Raw genomic sequence first — 21,699 nt, 5'->3', positions numbered from 1 at the left:
AGATCTTTTCGTTGTGCTCACACACCTTCTTCACTTCGTGATGGGATTCCAGAGACAATCGTATTCAAGCTCTCCCTGAGTACGTTCTTTTTGTTGACTTCTGTTTCAGATGCAGCGTTTTACTGTACGTATGCAAAAAAATCACATCCCTTGTCGACCAGTTGTTTATGGCTGTACATACTTGTTCCATGTTAATTCATTCTGTTGTGGTCGTGCAAATGGGATGTATGGTGGCGTAGTGAGTAGAGCTACTACCTTTGAACCCAAAAGGTCATAGGTTTATTTCCCACCTCCGGCTGTAGTACCCTTGCGCAAGGGACTTACCCTAAAAAATTGCTCCAGCAAAATAACCCAGCTGTATAAAAGGGAAAGTACCTGTAGGTAGCTTGATATTGTAAGTTGTTTTGGAGAAAAGTGTCAGCTAAATGAATAAATGTGTGTGACCATGGAGGGGGTGCGGTGGCGCAGTGGGTTGGACCACAGTCCTGCTCTCCGGTGGGTCTGGGGTTCGAGTCCCGCTTGGGGTGCCTTGCGATGGACTGGCGTCCCGTCCTGGGTGTGTCTCCTCCCTCTCCGGCCTTACGCCCTGTGTTGCCGGGTAGTCTCCGGTTCCCCGCGACCACGTTTGGGACAGGCGGTTCAGAAAATGTGTGTGTGTGATCATGACCAAGGACCTGCTCTGACTAGGTGTATCCCTGACTGTGGTGTTTTAAAGTAACAGAATCCATCATTGTCTGCCACAGTGGAGTCTCTTTTAGCACATGTGATAATAATGGAAAGTGAGCTTATATGTAAAGGAGGAAGTGTGTCCTTATTGCCTTCTGTACATTCCCTGTTGAGTGCGCACCCGTGCACTAGCCCGTGTCGCAAAGGTCGCTGTCAACGTCGGAAACGCAGCGCTCGGCGAAGTTCTGAGCAGCCGGTATTTCCGCGCAATGTCAGGAAATGAGGAAAAGCAGAACACGTTTGAAACGTTTTGCGCAGAATCTGGACATGTCAGAACACATTCATAAGAGTCATGTACGTGTGTGCATGCGACGCGTGGGGCGGATGGACGCCCTGAGGATGTCTCACAGTCGGCAGGTAGGAGGAAGTGGCCTGTGATTTGTGGCATTCCCACCCGAGCTCACAATGGACGTTTCCCGACTGCCGGTCATGCTGTATTACATAGGTTAGATGAAGTAATTATTTCTAGGCCGCTGACTACAAGCTAAGATAAATAGTTTTAGAAACGGCTGTAATGGAAGGCTGACCTGTCTTGGCTCCGGCATTATTTCTTGTGTCACCGCGACTCTCATCTAGCACACCTCTGGGCAGCAGTGGCCAGTGATTTATGTGCGGTCCACCCGTGTCGGCCGGGGTGGGGGATGAGGGCTTGCGGGCCGTGCTAAATGAGGGCCGTCGGGCCAGAGGAAAGGGTCCCGTCCAGCCTCGGTATACAAGAGTGATGCTAAAAATAGAATGAAGCCAGGCTGCGCATGTCTGCGTTTGTTGCACATGCGTCTGGAGTGACGAAAACTTCTCAAAAATGTTGCGGTATAAACTGCTATGAGATGTTGCCTCACAAACTAAATGATTCTTACCTCTGCAAGTCAGATTTTTTGGCGCGATCACGTCGGCAGTCATCGTTCGATCCTTCCTGTTGACTTCCCGCTTAAAATACGGGTTGTCTATTTTCAGTGGAAATGGTCCTTTTTTCACTGACAGCGAACACCGTACGGTCGGATTCAGCGTGAAATAATTTCACATCGCATTAAGCTTTAAGAAGCGACTTTAAGGTGCGCATGACACATGAGTGTGGGCACACCGAGGTGTAATTGTGTCGGTGTGAAAGCGGTTGAGGCTGTGTTATAAAAGAAAGCGTGACCAGTGAAACGCTGAAAAGCCATTAGGCGCAGCTTAACTACTATCCCCAGATTAGTGCATTTTATGTTGCTAAGAGAGGAAACCAATCAAGGATTGTGCTGCTTAGTCATCCCTTCTCCCCAGTTTAATTACACACTTTAATTACGGCAACATGGCTCTTGCGCACATGCAGGCCGCAGCAGAGCTGGCAGACGGGAGCTCGCCGCCCCAGTTCCTCGCCCTGCTTCCCCCAGCTTCGGTTCGGACTGCCTCTGCTCTGCTTGTCGGTCGGTTAGGGGTTCGATAATGTTTTCTGGGTGGCCTGTTTTGATGCTGCTTGTGCCGAACACACTCACTCTTAACCCTGCAGGGTGCTCCAGGGCCGCAGTCGCTCTTGTCAGCAGCAGTGCGAGCGACTGTAGTGCCAGCCTCGGTCAACTACTCTTATTACCCTCAGATCACAGTGGTCCCTCTTAACTCTTTAAATGCAGCTCTCCCATGTCCGTAACATGTCTGTGATGCGCTGGCATCCCATCAAGGGTGCCCCCTGCCTCGCGCTGTATGCTTCTGGGATGTGCTTGAGACCAGCACAGTCCTCCGCTGGACAAGTGGTTATTGATAACGGATTGATGAACAAATGACTGTTTCTGTAATGGCATCTTGTGTGCAGACTAAAAGTGGGATGTGACTCCGGCAATTAACTTTTGTTCCAACTGGTTATCATCAAATACAGTTAGAGAGCTGAAGATGGTGGCTGTGCACTTAATCGGCGCATCTGTTTTGTCGGCCTCTCCGAAAACCGGTGTTATTTGTGCATCTCATCCTCGTTCCATCCCTGCTGTGGTTTTCGGTGTTTTTTTACTACCGATCGCACAGTGCGCTATTGACATCCTGAGTCATCATGTCGGCTGCCCGATTTCCTGGTGTACCAGAGGCATCTGTTCCTTTCACCTCCACTTAAAGTGGAGACATGTGCTGGAAACATGGACTCGAAGGGGCTCTGATCTGACCATTCTTCCAATAAGCGTCATGGAGAAAGGGGAGTCTCGGAGGGGTCACTAGGGGGCGCTTGGATATCGCTGTTTCAGTGCGAAGGCTGGTCCCTCCCTCATTTCTCAGGCATGTGAACTTGAGGAGTGAGACTCTTTGTTTCGCAGGGAAAGGAGCGGAGTGACATGTTCTCGTCCATCTCTGGCAGCCACCAAGTGCCACGAACCCACCCTCCCACCACAGGTCCATCCCACCAACTGGCCTGATTTGGTCTAATAATTAGCAGTGTTGAACGCTAACGGGGCTATTTAGTGGCACCTGCCGCTCATCTGGAAGCATCTCCGTATGTGACAAAACCTGCGTTCTGCCAAGAGGAAATGAGCCCGGCCAGAACCAAGCCTGGTGCCTCACAACCGCTGTTTTTGTTGGCTTCACATTAACTGTCCCTTCAGTGTGTGTGTGTGTGTGTGTGTGTGCGCTCGCGCTCTGGCGCAAACAATTACACTTTCGAATCAGCCTCTCGGGAATTCATAAACCTCCCCACTGTTAATCTTTCACAGTTCAGGCTACTGAGAGGTGTAAAAAGATAATTGTTATTCATTCTCTGAGTGATTTATCTATTTCCCTCAAACTGACTGAAAGCAAAAAGTAATTCCTACATGTTTGGACTTAATACAGTTTACAGTCCTGATATAATACGGACCATTTCAGAGATACAGCAGCAGCGATCACACTAAATACCCAAATAAACAGTATATAGCTCACAACAAATTTCCCTTTAGGTTAGGGGGAGACCAGCAGTTCCTGGTGTTTAAAAGTTTGACAGTTATGATTATTATCTTTATTTTTGTTCTTTGGTCTCTTAACTTATTATGTCTGCTTTAATTTTAAGTGTCTATAAACACTGACTGAAATGGATAAAATGTTGTAAATGTTTCCTAACCTGGAAACACAGGGCGCAAGGCGGAAGGGGGAGGAGAAACACCCTGGATGGGACACCAGTCTATCGCAAGGCACCCCAAGCAGGACTCGAACGCTAGAACCTCCACGCACCACACACCAGCCAAACCTGCTGCGCCACCACATCCAGCATTATAACCCTTGAGACATAAAGACAAGAAATGCAGTTGATCCACAAAGCTACGCTATTAATGAATGTTTAATTAAAAATGGTGAAAAGGGTGGTTTTGATTAGAATCAAATATTTTGTAAAATTGTATGAGACAAGACAGAGTGAAAATGTTGAATTACATACATACCAGACGTAGCTAATAAATTCTGCCAGCAGCTCAAGGGAAAGGGTACGTTTCACAGACAGACGTGCGCGGACCCGGAGGAGTCAGATCCAGAGTGACGGCAGTGCCGAACCAACAGGCTCCGAGCTTTCAGCGGTAGGCCTGGCCCTCTGAAGAAGGGATTGCTCGAAGGGTTGTCCTGAGTCTCTCTACCAGCTATAATACCGGCTGACTCGATTTGATGGTTTGATCTGAGTTCGAACAAAGTCCCTACATCGAAGCAAATTTTCCATGGTTTTTATTTACCTATTACCAGATAAACATGTTGTACCACAGCGGGACTTTTAGGAAGCTGAGCGTAACCATTCAGCAAAATTTCGTATATATGCGGCGTGAGAGAAGTAAATGTCACAATCAGGTTATGAGATTTGATGAGTTCTGAATGTCCTGAAACATTTTTGTGAGTTCAAATGATATGAAACCCTTGAAATACAAGACAGTGCGTTGTTGCGACGTCCACGTTATTTATTTAAAAAGTTTCAGTGTTCTTGTTGAGTTAGCTATTCACTCAACTCAGTGTCGAAGGACCAATAGCAAGCTTTCATGCCCAAATCCTAAAAGTATACAGTAAATGAAGGGAATGGGAGATGGGAGACTAAGCACGCAACAGTTTGGTAAAATGAATAATTTGTTTGGCGTGGGTGTTTTGGTGAACTTTCGCTTTTGTCACCTATTGGTAATGTAGGAGGGGGATGCAGGGGTGCGGTGGTGTGGCGGCTTTAGCCAGGGCCTGCTCTCCCGTGGGTCTGGGGTTTGAGTCCTGCTTGGGGTACTTTGTGGTGGACTGGCGTCCCATCCTGGGTGTGTCCCCTCCCCCTCCAGCCTTGCGCCCTGTGTTGCTGGGTTAGGCTCTGGCTCGCTGCAGTCCTTCTCGGGACAAGCGGTTTTAGATGATGTGTTTGTGGTAATGTAGGAAGCCATGCTTTATGTGAAGCTGAAGAGTCTGGTTCCAGTGTCTCGTAGAGAGGTGGAGTCCTTCACTTGACTGTGGACCTGCGCACCTTGGTACACTCCTAGGAGCTCCATGTGGAACAGAGCGCTCTGGTTGCGTATTGATCAGCACTCTACCCGGCAGGGAAAGCGGAGGCAGGGCCAGGGAGCCCGGGCCGAGGCCTGTCCTTGACGCGGCTCATGGGCGGCTCTGAGGACACCATCCCCTCCCACCGCCGGAGGAAACCCAGCCGTGCACTTTGCAGGAGGGTATTGATTTTAGAAAGGCTAGATGTGGAGACCTTCTCCCCCCACCCCCCTCCTCCTCTCTTTATATAGAGCTGACATCTCCTTGACTACACCTCAGGGCAGTGCTTTGCTGTAGAACAACGCACTGCCTGTTCTGCAGAAGCTGCTTATCGCTTCCGTCTTAATCAATGCTCTTCTCACCACAAATCACTCTGACTGCACACGCTCAGACACTCCACTGTAAATGGGTTTCGACTCAGATTTCAGGTGGGATTCAGACTTGCCACCTGGTTAACGAGAGCAGCAAAGTGTCGGAAAATATAACGAACATCACTTCCATTTGTAGTTTTTTACACTAAAGCCAGAAGGTAGTGTTGTGTAGCAGTTTAGAGGCGCTGCCTCCAGACTCAGAGGTTGAAGGTTCAAATCCCACCTCCCGCTGTATTACCCATGAGCAAGGTACTTACCCTTAATTGCCTCAGTAAAAACCACTCTGCCATATAAATGGGTCTGATATTGTAAGTTACTAAGGAGAGAAGTGTCGCCTAAAGAAGTAATAGACCGGTATTCTGTCTCACTCCTTACACTTCAGGGATAAGCTCTGAACCACTGTGACCCTACACTGGACAACTGGTTGTAGAAGGATGACTATTCCTGGATTATTTTGATGGATTCTTACTTAATCTACGTGGCTGGCTGTACGCATACATTTGTTGTGTATGAGAACACAGGGTAGAAGTATAGTGAGCGGTAGCAGCGGGAACTAGAAGTATCCCAACAAGTGTTGACCCAATCGTATGTGGGTTCATGTAAGTGACCACTGTTGAAGTCAATGATGATCATTGTTGCGCTACAGTCCGGTTGAGGTGGTGTGGAGGAAATGGCCTAAAGGGGACAGGTCTATGGTTGGATGGCTTACGAAACACAGGCTATGTGTCAAGACAGATAGATGGAGAGACCCACAGTAATGATCTCACCTTCTCCTGACCTGCTGCTAAGTGATATGACCAATGTTCCCTTCCACACTGAAACAACAATTAGTGGACCTTTTAGTTGCTGTGCTTTGCCTCCAAGAGAGACCACTGGCAGGCAACCATTTTTCTTGTTTTTAACACAGACAAATTTCTTAGTGGGTGATGAGTGTCAGAGCGATTCTGTACGTGCGCATGTGTGTGTGTGGCGTGTGTGTGTTTGTGTTTGCTGGTGTGGTGGCTGGAGGGAAGTGTTTGATTTACAGCCTGGCCTGGCCGCAGCTTTTAGCTCGCCCTGCAGAAGGTAAACGGTGGCTGGGACACTGAGTGATGGAAAGCAGGTTGAATATTGATGTTAGCTTCATCAAAGATGCCTCAACTGACTTTTGAATAGGAGCACAGAGTCCCTCGGGAGCCTTAGTTTACTTACACGTTTCGTAGCAGTTTCCTTCTCTGGAAGATGTTTTTAATTATTGACAGTGCATAACTGTAGTGATTTATGGCAACGTCATCGAAGGTGTCCTGAGGTCCAAGCAAGAGAAAATGTGAATGAATGTGCAGTTACACATCCCCAGAAGCTCCATACCTGCATCCTAGAAAATGTGACTGCCGCGCATCAGCCCGAGGATTAACTATTACACGGTGTACATCTCTCAGGTTAGTCCAGTGTCTCTGTTAACTGGTGACTCATTTCTAAAACTCTGCGTGTCTTGATGCAGCAGATCCCAGTGGGCACACATGCTGCATTTACCCTTCTGAAATTGAGATGATGGGAAGGGCGATTAGTGAAAAGCAGACTTGAAGCAAACCTGTGTCTAATACAGTTCTGCCTCTGATTTGGGGGATCATACAATGTGAGGAAAAGACTTCCTTATTCTTGATTAGAGAGGCATGGTGGCTTCGCTGTAGGTCTGATCGCCGTTCAGCCCTGTGTGGAGTTTGCACGTTCTTCCCGTGCCCATGTGCGTTTCATCCTGGTGCTCCGGTGTTCTCCTACAGTGCAAGGGACTCTAAATTGCCCTTAGCGTGTGAATGAGTGTGTGTGGCCACTCTGCGACGAACCGGTATCCCAGCTGGTGCGTACCCTGCCTCGTGCTCTGCGCTTCTGGGGTCGGCTGCGTTGGATACGCAGTGATGGGTAATGTGTGGGCGAGTGAGCGCATGTTCCTTTAGAGGGCGCTGGTTAGCAGTCCTGTGAGCAGTACTGTTCTGGGTAGGTTCGTGAGCGAGGGGACGTACAGTTTACGTACCAGGTGACCCCTCAGCAGCCGTTAGCCAGGGACAGGGAGCCCTGTGGGTAGGAGCCTGTTTGCTCAGGTGCGAGGCCCCACCTTGCCCCGCAAAGGCTCCCTCAACAGGGCAGGCATTGCCAGGCCTCAGTGACACCCAGCAGCCGAATGTGGCAACTAGGAGCCAAACGGGGCGGCGCGGAAGCAATTTCTGACACCCTTGCTCACGGCAGTGCAGGTGTCTGATGTTTTACAGGCCCCTCGCCAAAACGTAGGCCTCCGTGTCGGTTTCACGCGAGCGTGCTGTTTCTGTACTTGGTGTGACACGAAAGCGAACAGGTTACTGTATAAACAGAGGGCTCTACTATGTGTGTGCCAAGGGGCTTTAAGTGCCCTCCCACTCCATGTGTGTAGGGTGGTTGCCGAGGATTCTCCTGGTTGCGCTCCCTTGCTGCCACGCCCGCCACAGGTTCTTTAGGGCTTGGAACCTAGTTAGAGCACATCCCCCATCCCCCCGACTTCTTCCCACCCATGAGCCTTTGCTCATCTCCCCGATAGCCCTTCCAAGCCGGAGGAGTGCACAGTCTAGAGGATGCGGTGCCGACTGAGGTTGTCCCCTTAACACTCCGGTGGAAAATGCACACACCACCCCGTCACGATGTGATGCGAGTCTGTCACACTCCTTCTGATCTCGAACAAGCGTGTTATTTGAACGAGTGTTTCGAATGTTATGAAGTCCAATAATCCTAATCGCATACCTTCCGACCACATTTCTAAAAACTGAGTTTTTACTGCAGCAGTGTGGCTAAAAGCAGCGTTCAGATGAATGACCCACAGAGCTGGCCTCTGAGTTATGGGTGTGGGGCCAGGCCTTTTTTGCATTATTGTTCTCCTTTTCAAAGGCGCACTGTTCCGCTGTTCCTACAGAGCCCATCTGTTGCAGAGCGCTGGAGTTGTCTCGCTTTTTTTCTCTGGAATTTGCGAGCGGCCTGATGCATTTGACATGTGCGTGACAGCTCCGTTGTGTGTGAGCGGAGAGGCAGTGCGCGCCGGCCGGACCAGCTGCGTGTTTGTCTACGCATCAAACTGAGTGGCTGCCGCTAGCCCGGGCTGACAAGTGCCCCCCACCCGGAGCCCCCCCCCCCCCCCCCGAGTTCCGCTTGCTCCAGGGATCAGCCTAATGTACTGACTTTTCGCAGCGAACTGCCGTTTGACACCAGCAATGAATATGTGTCAGGTTGTCGGCTTTGTTTTCCTGCTTGCCGTCCTTTGACCAGCAACTGGCCATGAATATTGTATATTGCAGAGCTGCCACTTGCATGTCCAGACATACATTTATTTATTCATTAATTTCCTTCAATAATTTTATTTGATCCTCTAACTTGGGTCTGAAGAGGAACTATTTAGCTGAGTCTTCATCCTGAAAATGTACATACACACATACATACATACATACATACATACACATATACTGTATATACATACACACACACTGTAAAGCCTTAAAAGTAGAATGGACTTTATTTGAGGAAGATTGCAGGAATGGGCTTTGATCTCAGACAGTTCTGCTGCCCTTGATGTGAAACCGAGGGAGGGCTCATTGCGTTCTTCCCATTCTCTATAAACCCTTTATGTTTTCACGTAGCGATAGACCCTTAATGTGTTTGCACTTTAATGTTATTAACAGCACATTTGATTTCCTTTCAAAAGTCATCTGTAGTCTTGGCAGGGGTTCGTCCGCGTTCATAAAACATCATGAGTTTAGCAGAAATGTGACATGTGTGCTCTGAGCATCTGGTTATGTATGATGTATGATGCATGCTTCCTGTAAACAGCTTCACATTTCCTTTGGTATGAAAATCGCAGTGGTTCATCCTGGGTGTGTAAAGGAGTAAAAAGGACTGAAAGGTCATGTGGAGAGTCTTTAACATTGACCAAGCATCTAACAGCGAGTGCTTGGCATGGCATCTACTTATAGAACACCTGTGTACTTTGAAATTGGCCCATCGGCAGAGTTATATGTACCTGATATATCTGGGTCGCAGTTTCTCGTTGCATTTTCACATATGTAACATAAATCCAGTTAACACAAAATGCTGTATACATAATTTTATTAAATACAGTGATCTCATTGCGGGATACTCTGTTGTATCCAAGTTATGGACTCTATAACTGTATTAACTTGCTACTGTCATTAAAATGGTGTGTATATTATTATTATTATTATTATTATTATTATTATTATTATTTCTCCAAAGGGGGGTGCGGTGGCGCAGTGGGTTGGACTGCAGTCCTGCTCTCCGGTGGGTCTGGGGTTCAAGTCCCACTTGGGGTGCCTTGCGGCGGACTGGCGTCCCGTCCTGGGTGTGTCCCCTTCCCCCTCCGGCCTTACGCCCTGTGTTGCTGGGTAGGCTCCGGTTCCCCGCGACCCCATATGGGACAAGCGGTTCTGAAAATGTGTGTGTGTGTGTGTATTTCTCCAAAATAAACTAAATAACCACAAATAACCTAGTGGATTTATGGATCCATTAGATTTTTTGTGAGTATTTGGCGGCACGGTGGCACAAATGGCGTTGCTGCCTTAGTGCTTCAGTGGTGCTAGAGGATGTGGGTTCAATCCCCGCTCAGTATATGTGGAGTGCACATTTTCTCCATGTGTCTGTGTGTTTTGTTTTCTCTGGGTGCTCTGGTTTCCTCCCACAGTCTAAAGACATGCTGTTGAGGTGGATTGGTAACTCTAAGTCACCCATAGTGTGTGAGTGACAAAGAGAGTGTGTTCCACTGATGTATGGATGAGTGACCCAGTGTAAGTAGTGTATCTAGCAGTGTAAGTCACCTTGGTGAATAAGGTGTGTGGGCTCATAACACTACATAGTATAAATCTGTCTCTTTGGAGGAAAGAGTCTGTTAAATGAATAGACGTAAATGAGTGTGGAGAGTGTCTAAAATGTACATAATCAGGATTGTTCTGGGGCTTCTGTGATGTACAGCTACATAGAAAGTGTGATTGTCCCTTTACGTGTCACAGTGTGCTTAAGTACATACCAAAGGGAAAGAACATTAATGTTTTGAATACAAACACCTTGAGCAAAGTTAGACTGAAGATTAAATGGCAGCTCTGTGGTTTCTGCCGCACATCCCGCAGCTCAGGAGATATCATAGGTATAATAGATTAATTTAGTTTTGTATAATAGGAGGGTTGTATGCAGCTGTGCGTTCCATGAATATTGACAGCTTGATCATCCCTGACCAGAGACAGAGGCTTCTGCAGGAGCTGGGTGGGCAGCGAATCCCCTTCCTGTCCCCCTCAGACCCAGGGTTCCAGGAGCTGGTGAGTGGAGCAGCCAGTGTTCTTTTTAAATCTTTCTGTGACCGGTTCAACGTCTCGTCGCAGTAAGTAGCAAGTAGACACAATGTCATTCTTGGTCTTTGCTGTCACACAGTGGAAGTCCAGCTATCCTGGCCTGGTCCTCAGACGGGCCGACGCACTACCCCCTGACCTGCACGCCCGAGTTCAGGCTGCCCTCTGCTCCCTGCACGGCCGTGGCTGCCTGCTGCGGGACCTGGTGCGGGTTCGTGGCCGCGACGTCTTCACCGCGGTATCCCGTGCCCTCCTGGGCCTGCCTGGTCATACCTACCGCTACCTGAACACACGCCTCTTCACCATTCCTTGGCACTGTGGGGAAGAGGAGCAGGAGGAGGAAGAGAAAGGTGGGGTGCCCAAAGAGGAAGAGCAGAAGGCGCAAAAGCACGAGGGGGAAGTCCAAGGGCAAGGCCAGGGGGCAGGGGAGAGAAAGGCAGAGGCCTGCTGTGACCAGGAGCTGAGGGCAGCCTGCAAGGCACTCTGGGAGCTCAACCGCTTCTTCTGTGAAGATGTCAATTGCAGAGAGGCTGGCGACCATGGGAGGGATGTCGAAGACCCACAGGTCAGCGAAGGGTCCCCTCAGCCTCAGTGCTCCAAGGGCTCGCCCTGCACAGCACAGTTTAATGTCACCCTTCTGAACTACATGGACCCTGCCACCATGGATCAGCTGAAGGAGGAGCCCTACTACGGCATGGGCAAGATGGCTGTGGGCTGGCACCATGACGAGAACCTGGTGCCATCCTCCTCGGTTGCTGTGTATAACTACAGCTGCCAGGATGACAAAGTCGAGGGTAAGAGGACACACTGCATGCAGCAGTTTAGCAGAGGTGTTTATATATTTGTTTTTCTGGTCAAAAGTAATTTTTTCTTTTTTTTCCTCAATCTGTTGTTATCAAATTACTGGATTGTTTTACTCTAGATGGTATATTTCTCCACATTGGGTTATTTCCAGTTTTTTTTACTCAAAGTTTGAAGACTTTGTTGACCAAAGCTACGCTTCCTGCAAGTTTTCACCTCATTCGTGTTCTTTAGCTGTCACCTTTTTCCAAGGTGACTTGCTATGTTAATCCACTTTGCATTGATTTACCCATTTAAACAGCAGGGTATTCTTACTGTATCAATTCAGGGTAAGTACCTTCATCAGGCATGTGGGAATTGAACCAGCAACCTGCAGATTACAAGGCAAAGGCTCTAACCACTGTGTCACCCACTGCAGCTCCTGTGCTAGTTACCTTTAAAAGTGCAGCCCTGCAGAGCTCCTACGGAACACAACAGTTTGAAAAGTCAAAACCAACAACCAGCTTGAATTTGACCATTTGAAGTGTGATCGGCGCTGGGCTCTCCTCAAGTGACTCATGGCTGTGTTGTGCACTGCATGCATCTTCTGCAGTTTCTACAGCCAAAATGTACCCTCGCGACAGCACACTATTGATTATGTCCTGCTCCTTTCTCAGGGGTTTGTTTTTGTGAAGAAATATGGAGTCTGTTTTGTTTTGCTTTAGTCATTTTGTCTTTTGTTCGCCTCTTCTGTTTTACTGCCTCTTTCTGTACCCTTTGTTTTGCTTGAATTGTCTAGCTGAAAATATTGGAATTGGCGATAGGCAGACATTGTTTCCTGGGGATGGGACAAGGGTTAAATGCAGCGGATATCTAAAAGAAGCGTCCATACTGGCTCGTGAGCACCCTGGAGTTGCTAGTTACCAACTGTGCAAGTTGTGTCACTCAGCTCTTTGCAACCATAGATTTACATTTTTTCATTTAGCTGATGCTTTTCTCCCAAGCGACTTAAAATGTTAATCTACCTATAATTGCTTACCCATTTGTGTAGCTCGGTAATTTTTAGGGTAAGTACCTTGTTCAAGGGCACTAGGGCTAGATTTGAGATTCGAACCTGCGACCTTTGGGTCCACAGGCAGCAGCTCAAAGCACTACACTACCAGCTGTCTCTGGAGTAGCGTTGTAGTGTGAGAAAAGAGTGGAGCAGCTACAGAGATGGAAATGAAAGGAGCACATGTCAGCTGTGATGTGCTTCCTGGGTAGAAGGAGAATTGGATAAGGCCAATCCTGGGATGGGAACTGGGAACAAAAATAGAGAAACTAAATAAAAAAATAGGTAAAGTTTAGAAATGGAGTACGACAGCTGATCAAATTCAGAGGTAACCCTGTCAGAGCAAAGGTCTGTGTGGGAATCTCATACCTCATCACACTGCAGTGCTTGAGAGCAATGTCATTTACAGCTTTCAGAAAGCATTTGCCGGAAATTAAGTTACAATTTATCTGGGAAGAGAAAAGAAGAGGAGAATGGGAGGGCAGGGAGCGATAGAAGGACTTTAGTATTGATTTTCCTGAAGGGTGTGGAGCCGATCTTGTTTTCTCATCTGTTTAGTGTTGAGCGGAGGAGCCCAGAGGAGAAGCATGGAGTCCAGTCACACTGCAAAATAGCACCGCCGAGCAGCACACTTAATTATTCTTTGGGCATTTGCTGTGTCGCGTGCTGCTGTCACTGTTCCTTTCCCATTAACAAGTGGCTGCAGGGCTCAGGTTCTCGCTGCAGTGCAAAACGTCCAGCACTTACACATGAGCACATTTTTTAAAATTTAATAATAATAATTTAATAATAACATACACTTTCTTGTGTCCTGTGTATATGTGTGATATTGTAGCCAAGTCAGGAATCTTAAGTGTTATCAAATATTGTTACTGAGTGACATAAGTGGTCGGTGGCTGAACGGTGATGCTCATGTGGACAGGTGGTGGCTCTGAAGACGTGGCTCCAGCCAGCTGGCGTGTGGGACTGAAGGTGGCTTGGGACATCAACACGCCGGGCCTGGTACTTCCACTGCAGTCTGGAGATTGCTACTACATGAGGGGTATGGTCCTCTGGGACTCTTCACACACACAAACACACACAAACACACACATACACACACATTTCTTTACAGAGTTGCTGTTGCAGACTGGGCGAAGCCTTAGTAGGATCATTAGATGGGCAAAGTGCATTTTGTGACACATGTATGAGGACAGGTGTCTTTGGAAAGCATGTGAGAGTCCCGAGGGGAGGCACTCTTGTAGAAAATAGTTCGCAGCGAAGGTTATGGCTGCATAACTGTGAACAGGCATGAGTAAGACATGTGGAAAAAACCTCTTCCATTATTTCCAGAAGTCATTATGTGTCCAAACACCCTCATATAGACGTACACACATACTCATACTTGACTGGTGGTTTTCCAGAAATCCTTATACTCTGTTACCCTGGTACAATGACAGAAGCCCTTGTCTTCATGTCAGATGTTTCCTCCTAAGATGTTTGACCCCGTTGTCCCATGTCAGAAATGAGGAATTTCTGCAGGAAGCACACATGTATCTGGCTGCTTTAATTTCTGATTCGATGCTTTTATCTTTGTGGGCAACACTGAGCTGGAAATGGAGAGCAGTTCCCACAAGTGAAGTTTGCCTTCATGTGTAGTCAGGGGTCCCATGAAACTGCCCACTTTAGAAAGGTTAAAAACCCCGATTGCTGTTTTATGAAGTGCTGTGACTTCATCTTGATGGCGTCTAGAAGGAAACGTGAGACCAGCTGCCCCAGCAGTGGTTCTCTCACGCGGTGTATAAATCAGGACTTCACGCTGATGGGCCCAGCAGATGCCCTGGCCCCGGGGGAGATAAACCTCGCGTGATCAGTGTGTTGGGCCTCCTCATCAGGAGGGCGATTGATGTAACTGGGACCGGGCTCCTCCAGCATGCCCCTGCCCATATAACAGGCCATTATATCCTCTACAGGTTGCCCTTCGATGCACATGCTGATGCTTCCGTTTGATCACACATGCAATCTGTGTCTTACCCAAAGCACCACGTAATGTGTGTGCTTCGTATTTGTTGAGCCTCTTCCTTCAAATTCCTGCAACTGGGCTGAATTCAGGGGTCTGAGCTCCCTGTTTCCATTCATTTCTTCTGTTTTACCTGCTGGGGCAATTGTGTCACCTCTTTGAATTGCATTTGGGAACTGGACTTGGGGGTCAGTTTAAGAGTTGATGGAACTGATTTACACAACTGAATTGTGCGTCTCATTTCCGACATTGAAAGTGAATCATGGGATTTTTTATATATTTTTTTTTTTTTAAGGAATGGGAATTGATCAAAGTAAATTGATGTGAATTAAATTTCTGAAACGACTGAACTCAGGAGAAATTGAAAAATGATATTGACCCTGACCCTGTTAAAAACCACACAGTCCTGCTAAAATGTCTGTTCATACTCCGAGAGCCTTATAGACAACCTGTATTAAAAGACGAAACACATTAACAGTTACCTGAGCCTTTTCTAAAAATCTGTCATATTTTTCTGTGGTGTATAGATTATATTTTCTATGCAGTATGGATTATTTTTCTTTGGTATATAATTTCTTTCTTGAAGTTGTACTGTGATAGTAAGCATACCTTTCACTGAGTGAAGGACGCATGCTGCTCAGCAATAGGAAACACTTGTTTGTAACCTTTGTGTTCTTGAGTACAGGTTCTTCAGATTAAATACACACCCTCGGTTTGCCTCTACACCCTGCTTTGTTTTACATGTTTTGTCAATGTCACACCCGTGAACTGCTCATGCTGAAGCACTTATTTACAAATTCAATCACTGTATTGATGCCAAATGGATTTTTAGTAGATAAAAAAACAATGCGGGTCCGACACCGAGCTTAGTAAATAATAAGATTTACAGGACAGACACAGCCAGGGGTTTTGGAACGTGTTTTACCCAATAGATTTAAAAGCCTGCCTCTCTGTGACTCGGTGAAAGGAGAAGGCAAAGACGACAGAAAATAAATATTTATGCCTGGAATTTAATTTATATATTCATAATGTCAGACTCAAGCAGATGATATATTATTGGATCTAAACTTCTAAATGTCAAATGAGCGATTCATCTGTAATTTAAGACATAATCCCAGTGTCATCAGAAAGCAGAATAATTTGGCATTAATACTCTGTTGTGATCCTTTTGTTTTTCCCCTTCAACATTTAAATCACTTGTCTGATCTAAATATGAACAGTGTAAACTGCAAACATACATCTCTGTATATTCATATTTTTTGACCTATCATGATCGCTCAGTCCTACTGAAGTGTTGAAGAACACTGGGACAAAAACAAAGAGTGATAATCCTTTTTCTTTCAAAATCTTATGATATTTGTTCAAGTGCTTAAAAATAAGTCAGCTCTGTCCTGCGAGATTAAATGTCATCCACGTATTTCAGAAATACTAGATTAGATTTTTGTGGTTTCTCTTATTCTCCCTCTAGATGATCTGAACCGGACCCACCAGCACTGTGTCTTGGCAGGGGAGATGTCTCGCTTTAGCTCCACCCACAGAGTGGCCGAGGTGAGCTGCAGGTCGGAGGGCTGGGACGCTGCTTGTCTATGCATATGTTGTAAAGTGTCCTGTATAGGGTGCAGTGTAATGGGCAGCTTAATGGCCAGAGCGGTGCGCAGTACAGTGTGCCATTTGTTGGATTTTGGGATGTGGGAAAGTATTGCAACAGGCATTTCTGCGTGCAGTGCACTGACTATCATAGTGGAGAAGTGGCCAGTTTCGTAAGCTATTTAGTGAGCAGTAGCGGGGAACCGTGGACAGTCGATGTATGAGAGTCAAGAGTTTGCATTCTGTTTCAAGCATGAAACTTGTAAGGAATGAGATGTCTGAGAGCAGAAATAATTTTTTTCTTTAAAAGTGCTTTGGATGCGAAAATCTTCTGATGCGCATTCCCCACTTGTGTTTTCCCAGTGCTCCACAGGTACATTAGAATACATCCGAAGGCGCTGTAAGGAGGCCTTAGATAACGTGTCCACAGACCCAGACACCGGCTGCAAATCCCTGCGCTCCCTGTCACCCTCAACTCTGCAGCTGTCTGAGGAGGTTCACAATGAGGTAGTGATAAGTGCTGCTGCACATAAAGCATGGTTTCCTGTGTCACCCCCACTTAAGCTGTTATTTGTGAGAAGTGAAAATGTCTAACTCTGAATTCCCCACATGGTGAAGCACACAGCATTGTTCGCTGGCTGCTGTTCCTGCTGAAGGCTGTGGATATGAAGAAGTGACACATCGTATATCTTATGCCAGGAACTTGTTTGGTAGAAGTCACCCCGGGTTAGCAGTACAAATAACTTGATGCTCGCAGAGATGACCTTGCTATTTACTGGTTTTTGGAAGGCCACGCCTGACATTTATGCTTCCAAGCAAAAAGAGTTAGGTACCGACAAACAAGATCCATTACTAAGACAGTACAGTGACTGCTTGTTGTGAGTGTGCTGTCTGTTTTATGTGAGGTTGGGTTAGAACTGAATGCCATGGTTGTTGGTGAATTGGGGGCCTAATTTGGGGAAGGGAACTCAATTTCTAAATGAACCAAAATCATGTTTGTGAGGTTAGTAGCCTTACCTGACCTTGGAGTGATTGATCAGTCTATTTGTTTCAAATTGCCCATGAGAGGCAAGCCTAAATTATACTCTGATTTATTACTGTTTCTTTTATTTATTATCTTCTCATTTTTTCAGCCTAGATTGACACATTTATAATAAAAGTGAGTTGTATCTGGATTGACCAAACCAGCAGTCACCTTACATTTCTTTCAGAATAGCCTTTTTGTACATGTGGTATTTAAGGTGTTTTGAGAATTACTGCAGTTGAATTTAAAAATTGTCTTGTGGACTGAATGTACTGTGGATGATTAAACATTTCTTCAGCTCCTTTTTTAGTTTTTTTTTTTTTTTTTCTTTGGAAGACATAAGTAGAAGTTGATGTATAGGTCAAATACCAAGAAAGTAGCATCTTGATGAGCCTTCCTTATTATGTCACTGGTTTTTTTATAACTGGCATTGGGGATAGCATTGGTAACAGTGAGTCCTGTGTTCGACTTTGAAATGCAAATCCCGAATTAGAGAATCTCCGCTTTTTTAAAGCCTTACTGTCACATCTCGGGTGAGTGCATAACAGTCCCCGCAGCAGGTCTCTGAAGCCTGTCGTTGTGGAGTAAACACATGGAGATGGCGAAAAATAAAAGCTTTGCAGTGTGTTGTCACATTCCTTTAAAACTGAGTGCGAAACTATATATACAGCGTAAGAGGGTCTCAAGCTCTCTTGCCTTATTGCACAGATACATTATGTAGGATCTCCGCCAGGTTCTTTGCAGAATGAGCCAACCATTTCAGATGCCCCGCTGCTGTTGGAGATGCTGTTAGCATTGTTAACGCACCTCCCAGGCCTGTCACAACCATGCGATCTGCCATGTGAGTTCCAGGCCAGGCCCCAGAATTGAGATATCTGGCCCTCACCAGTAGAGGATTGTTTGGTCAGCTGCAGTGTGCAAGGAGAAATATATGATCGGCCAGCTGTGATTGATGGCCGGGGTGCTGAGCCAGCTGGGGGAGTGGTGGTTTTGCCAACCCGGCAAAGCTTTTGGGCGGAGGATGTTGAGGGCTGGATTCTGAGCGAAAGAGACTGGAAAAAGCAGTGGTGTATTGATTGGGATTTCATCATCTCCCACCTCGGGGGCCTTGGCGGAAATTGATTGAGCAGGGTCAGGGAACACTGCGAGGTGTGGGTGGGGGACTCCAGGCTCATTAAATTGAAAGGGGTTAGTTCAGTTTAACTCTGGGGTCACCATGGTGAGTGCACAGTGAGCGCAGGGGCTAATGTGCAGTTAGTGTGTCACCTAGCCAGATGACAGACACAAGTTCACTCACCAGATACAGAATAACAACATAGATTTTGTCCACCTGGGCAGGTGGCATTTAGTCTTTTCACATGATTCACAGGAAAATGTTTTGACACCAGATGACAGGCACATGGCCACAGGCTCAGCAGTAGCTTTTAGACCAATCCGTGCGACATAGCAGCTCAGTTGGTTTAACACTAATCCAGAGACTGTAATCATTCTTTAAAAGGGGGGCTGGGGGTGGGGGGAGTCCTTGTGAGTGGGGGTTGCTAGACATACACTCAGACTTTGTACCTTCACATTGTCATGTGGCACATTGTGTGAATGCCTGGGCTACAACAAAGCTTGACATTTCTTTCAAAGGTTGGGTGAGGGGGTGCCTTATGTGACTCGCCTAATCTGTACTCATACCCATGTTTCCGCCTTCATGTGCTCCGACCCCTTGATGTCAGCTTCTGTGGTCAGGCTCTGTCCATCAGATAAGTGGAGGAGCAAACCTTGCAACCTTCAGGTGACTAATGTTGAGGGCCATTAGACCAAGCTGTTTTGTAATTAAAGTGGTTGCATCCTAGAATGATCTTTCCATTTCATTGGCCATCACTGGGCTTTATATGATGCTGTTTCTCTGCTTCTTTTTATCTCGTCACAATTGGGTGTTTGTCTGACAGTTCCCTGGCTCTGTGTTGTTTGGGGGTAGGGTATCTAGAGCGTATCAGCTCATTTGGAAGCACCTTTCATTTCCAGCTCTTGTATTTGGGGCAATCTCACATGCATGTGCTCACACAAAGCCGCCAGTGCTAGGTATCCTTTGGAGGATTTAATCACCACATCAAAGGGGTGAAATGAAAATGATTCCATGATAGAAATAATGAACTGATCCGTAGTGTAAACTCGGTTGTCTGTAAAAAAAAATAGACTAAGTGGGGAGAACGAAGGGCTAAGCCATAAGTCAGAGCTGTGGAGCAAAAGAGGAGGAAACGGGTAGAATGTGGAACAGGGTTGCTGGGAAGGGACTAGCTCAGCTGAGTTTTATGACATCAGGCCCACTCCGTGAGGGGACACTCGGGCCCAACCCTCATCCATTAGTTACATGTCATTCTGTAGGTGCACCTCTGATCCCCAAGATTTCTCTCCTGTTCACTTTTTTTTTAAAAAATCACGTAAAGTTCAAGTGGAAGGAGACATCTTAAGAACTTCTGAAAAATGGGAAGATGGATGGTCAATTTTTAAAGAGAGTTTGGAGCTTTGTTATTAAGATAGCTGCATGGATAAGGTTCCTCTTTGAGCTGAAGAATAGAGCAGCAATAATGTTGGCTGATCTGCTGTTGCTTTACCAGTTGCCAAAATACAATATCATAACCGCTAATCTGTTCCAGTATCTTAGGACAGACTGATGAATGACTGTAGTTTATTTGTTGGGTCACTGTGTGCTAAACCTGCACCCATGGGTCATGTTGTTGGGGTCTGGTTCAGTGTACTGTTCTGTGCCGATCTTTCAATGGAGACGACCTGTTCTTTGCAGGTTGAGTTTGAGTGGCTGCGCCAGTACTGGTTCCAGGGACGACGCTACTCCAGGTTCTGCAACTGGTGGAATAAGCCCATGGAGCAGTTGGAGGAGGTCTGGAAGGAGATGGAGAGCCTGGTAAGAGAGCTTTGAGAAATGGTGACGACGACATGTCTATGACTTCAGTAATGCCATTAGATACGAATTCTCAATGTGGTCTTCTTTTCATTTATTTAAATGCAAACCTTTTGTGTTTCTATAATATCTGAGTGTGTATCGTTCACTAGTACCGTGCAGAGTGTTAGATAAGAACTGTGGCAACGATCCTGTGTGAGACGATGGTCTGCTGAGAGGGACATCAACATTTCTTGTGACTGGTGATGTCACGATTTTCACATGTCCTGTTTTATGAATGTTTCATGATGTATTAAGGGGTGGCAACAAGAGCATTGCTGTTTACGGTGTAGCTTTCATGGAGGTCCAGGACTCCTTTTGTACGGACATTGGAGCACTGTGCAGAAGTAAAACCTCGTACCTGTGAGGGAAGTCAGCAGGGGGCACTCTTGCATCACCGTCACTGTCAGAGCGCTGCGCCGTGTCCTCGCAGCTGAGCCCCAGCGAGTAGTAATCTAATCTGCTGTTGGGGATCCGGAAGGCACTCTGCACTCGGCTGCGGTAGAGGTGACGACGCGCCATCCTGCAAGTTCACTCCACTTCACAGTGGCGCGTAGGGAAGGGGACGGACGCGCAAATCGGGAACACTCATTTATAGTTCATACGTCTGTGTGCTGGTAACATCTTTCAAATGCAAGTGAATTATTTAAAGGCCGTATTGTTAAGGAATTGGCCGATGTGAGGTTCTGGACTGTCCGTCCTCTGTCCGGTCCTGATTCCAAGGCCCGGTGCTGTGACTGTGGACATGTGACAGCGCTGTCATGTGTATGGGATCCTGTGTGGATGAACAGGGTAGCGCTGTGGTTCTCCTACACTTTTTGGTCGATTTCTTTTCTGCTGCTTTCACTGTTTTCATCGTATTGATTTTATTTATTACACTGTATGTTTTTCAATTCACTGTTAAATTGTGTCTGAGTTGTCCAGTGAGAATAAGGTGCAATTTATGCTGAAACCTCAGATGTAAAACTTATATGTTAAGGTGATGTTTTCTGGTAAACTTTACTTATTAAACACAGTAATACACATTTGCAGTGAGAAATACACGGCAGTAAAACACGTGTGCTGTGTGAAAAAGTGAAAGAAAATGTAATTCAACTTTTTCAGATTATGCAGTGAATGCTTAATATTTTTATTTTAGGCAATAATGTGCATTTTACTTTGTTCAGTTATCATATTATTTTAGGGCTTGCAAATTCATATTTCTCCTCTGATGTTTTTAAACATCATTCAGTACAGTACTGTGTACTTTCTTTCTGTTGGTTTTATGGGCAAGCTGTGATTTTCAAAAAATTTAATTTAACAGTGGATTTTAATTAACTTAAACCTTTACAACTGAAACACTGCAAGGTTTGAAAGGTTAAGTAATTTTTAGTTTATTGTTACTATTATTATTATTACATGAGAACAACATTTCCTTCCTTACTACAGTATTTAACTGTCG

At 46.3% G+C, this 21,699-nt stretch overlaps 1 protein-coding gene across 1 annotated transcript in view; it reads left to right on the top strand.

Annotated features, from left to right (window-relative positions):
• Positions 1 to 21,699, top strand: part of fto (FTO alpha-ketoglutarate dependent dioxygenase) — a 99,491-nt gene that overhangs the window by 8,268 nt on the left and 69,524 nt on the right. Inside the window, exons 2-7 of the mRNA XM_018738965.1 lie at positions 10,763 to 10,840; positions 10,953 to 11,664; positions 13,624 to 13,743; positions 16,169 to 16,248; positions 16,651 to 16,794; positions 20,103 to 20,222. Coding sequence (XP_018594481.1) covers positions 10,763 to 10,840; positions 10,953 to 11,664; positions 13,624 to 13,743; positions 16,169 to 16,248; positions 16,651 to 16,794; positions 20,103 to 20,222 — 1,254 coding nt within the window. The remainder of the gene's footprint in view (positions 1 to 10,762; positions 10,841 to 10,952; positions 11,665 to 13,623; positions 13,744 to 16,168; positions 16,249 to 16,650; positions 16,795 to 20,102; positions 20,223 to 21,699) is intronic.

This window comes from Scleropages formosus, chromosome 7 (genome assembly GCF_900964775.1).
Source record: "Scleropages formosus chromosome 7, fSclFor1.1, whole genome shotgun sequence".
NCBI lineage: Eukaryota > Metazoa > Chordata > Actinopteri > Osteoglossiformes > Osteoglossidae > Scleropages > Scleropages formosus.
The sequence above is the reverse complement of the archived record's forward strand: the minus strand, read 5'-3'. Positions and strand labels throughout refer to the sequence as shown.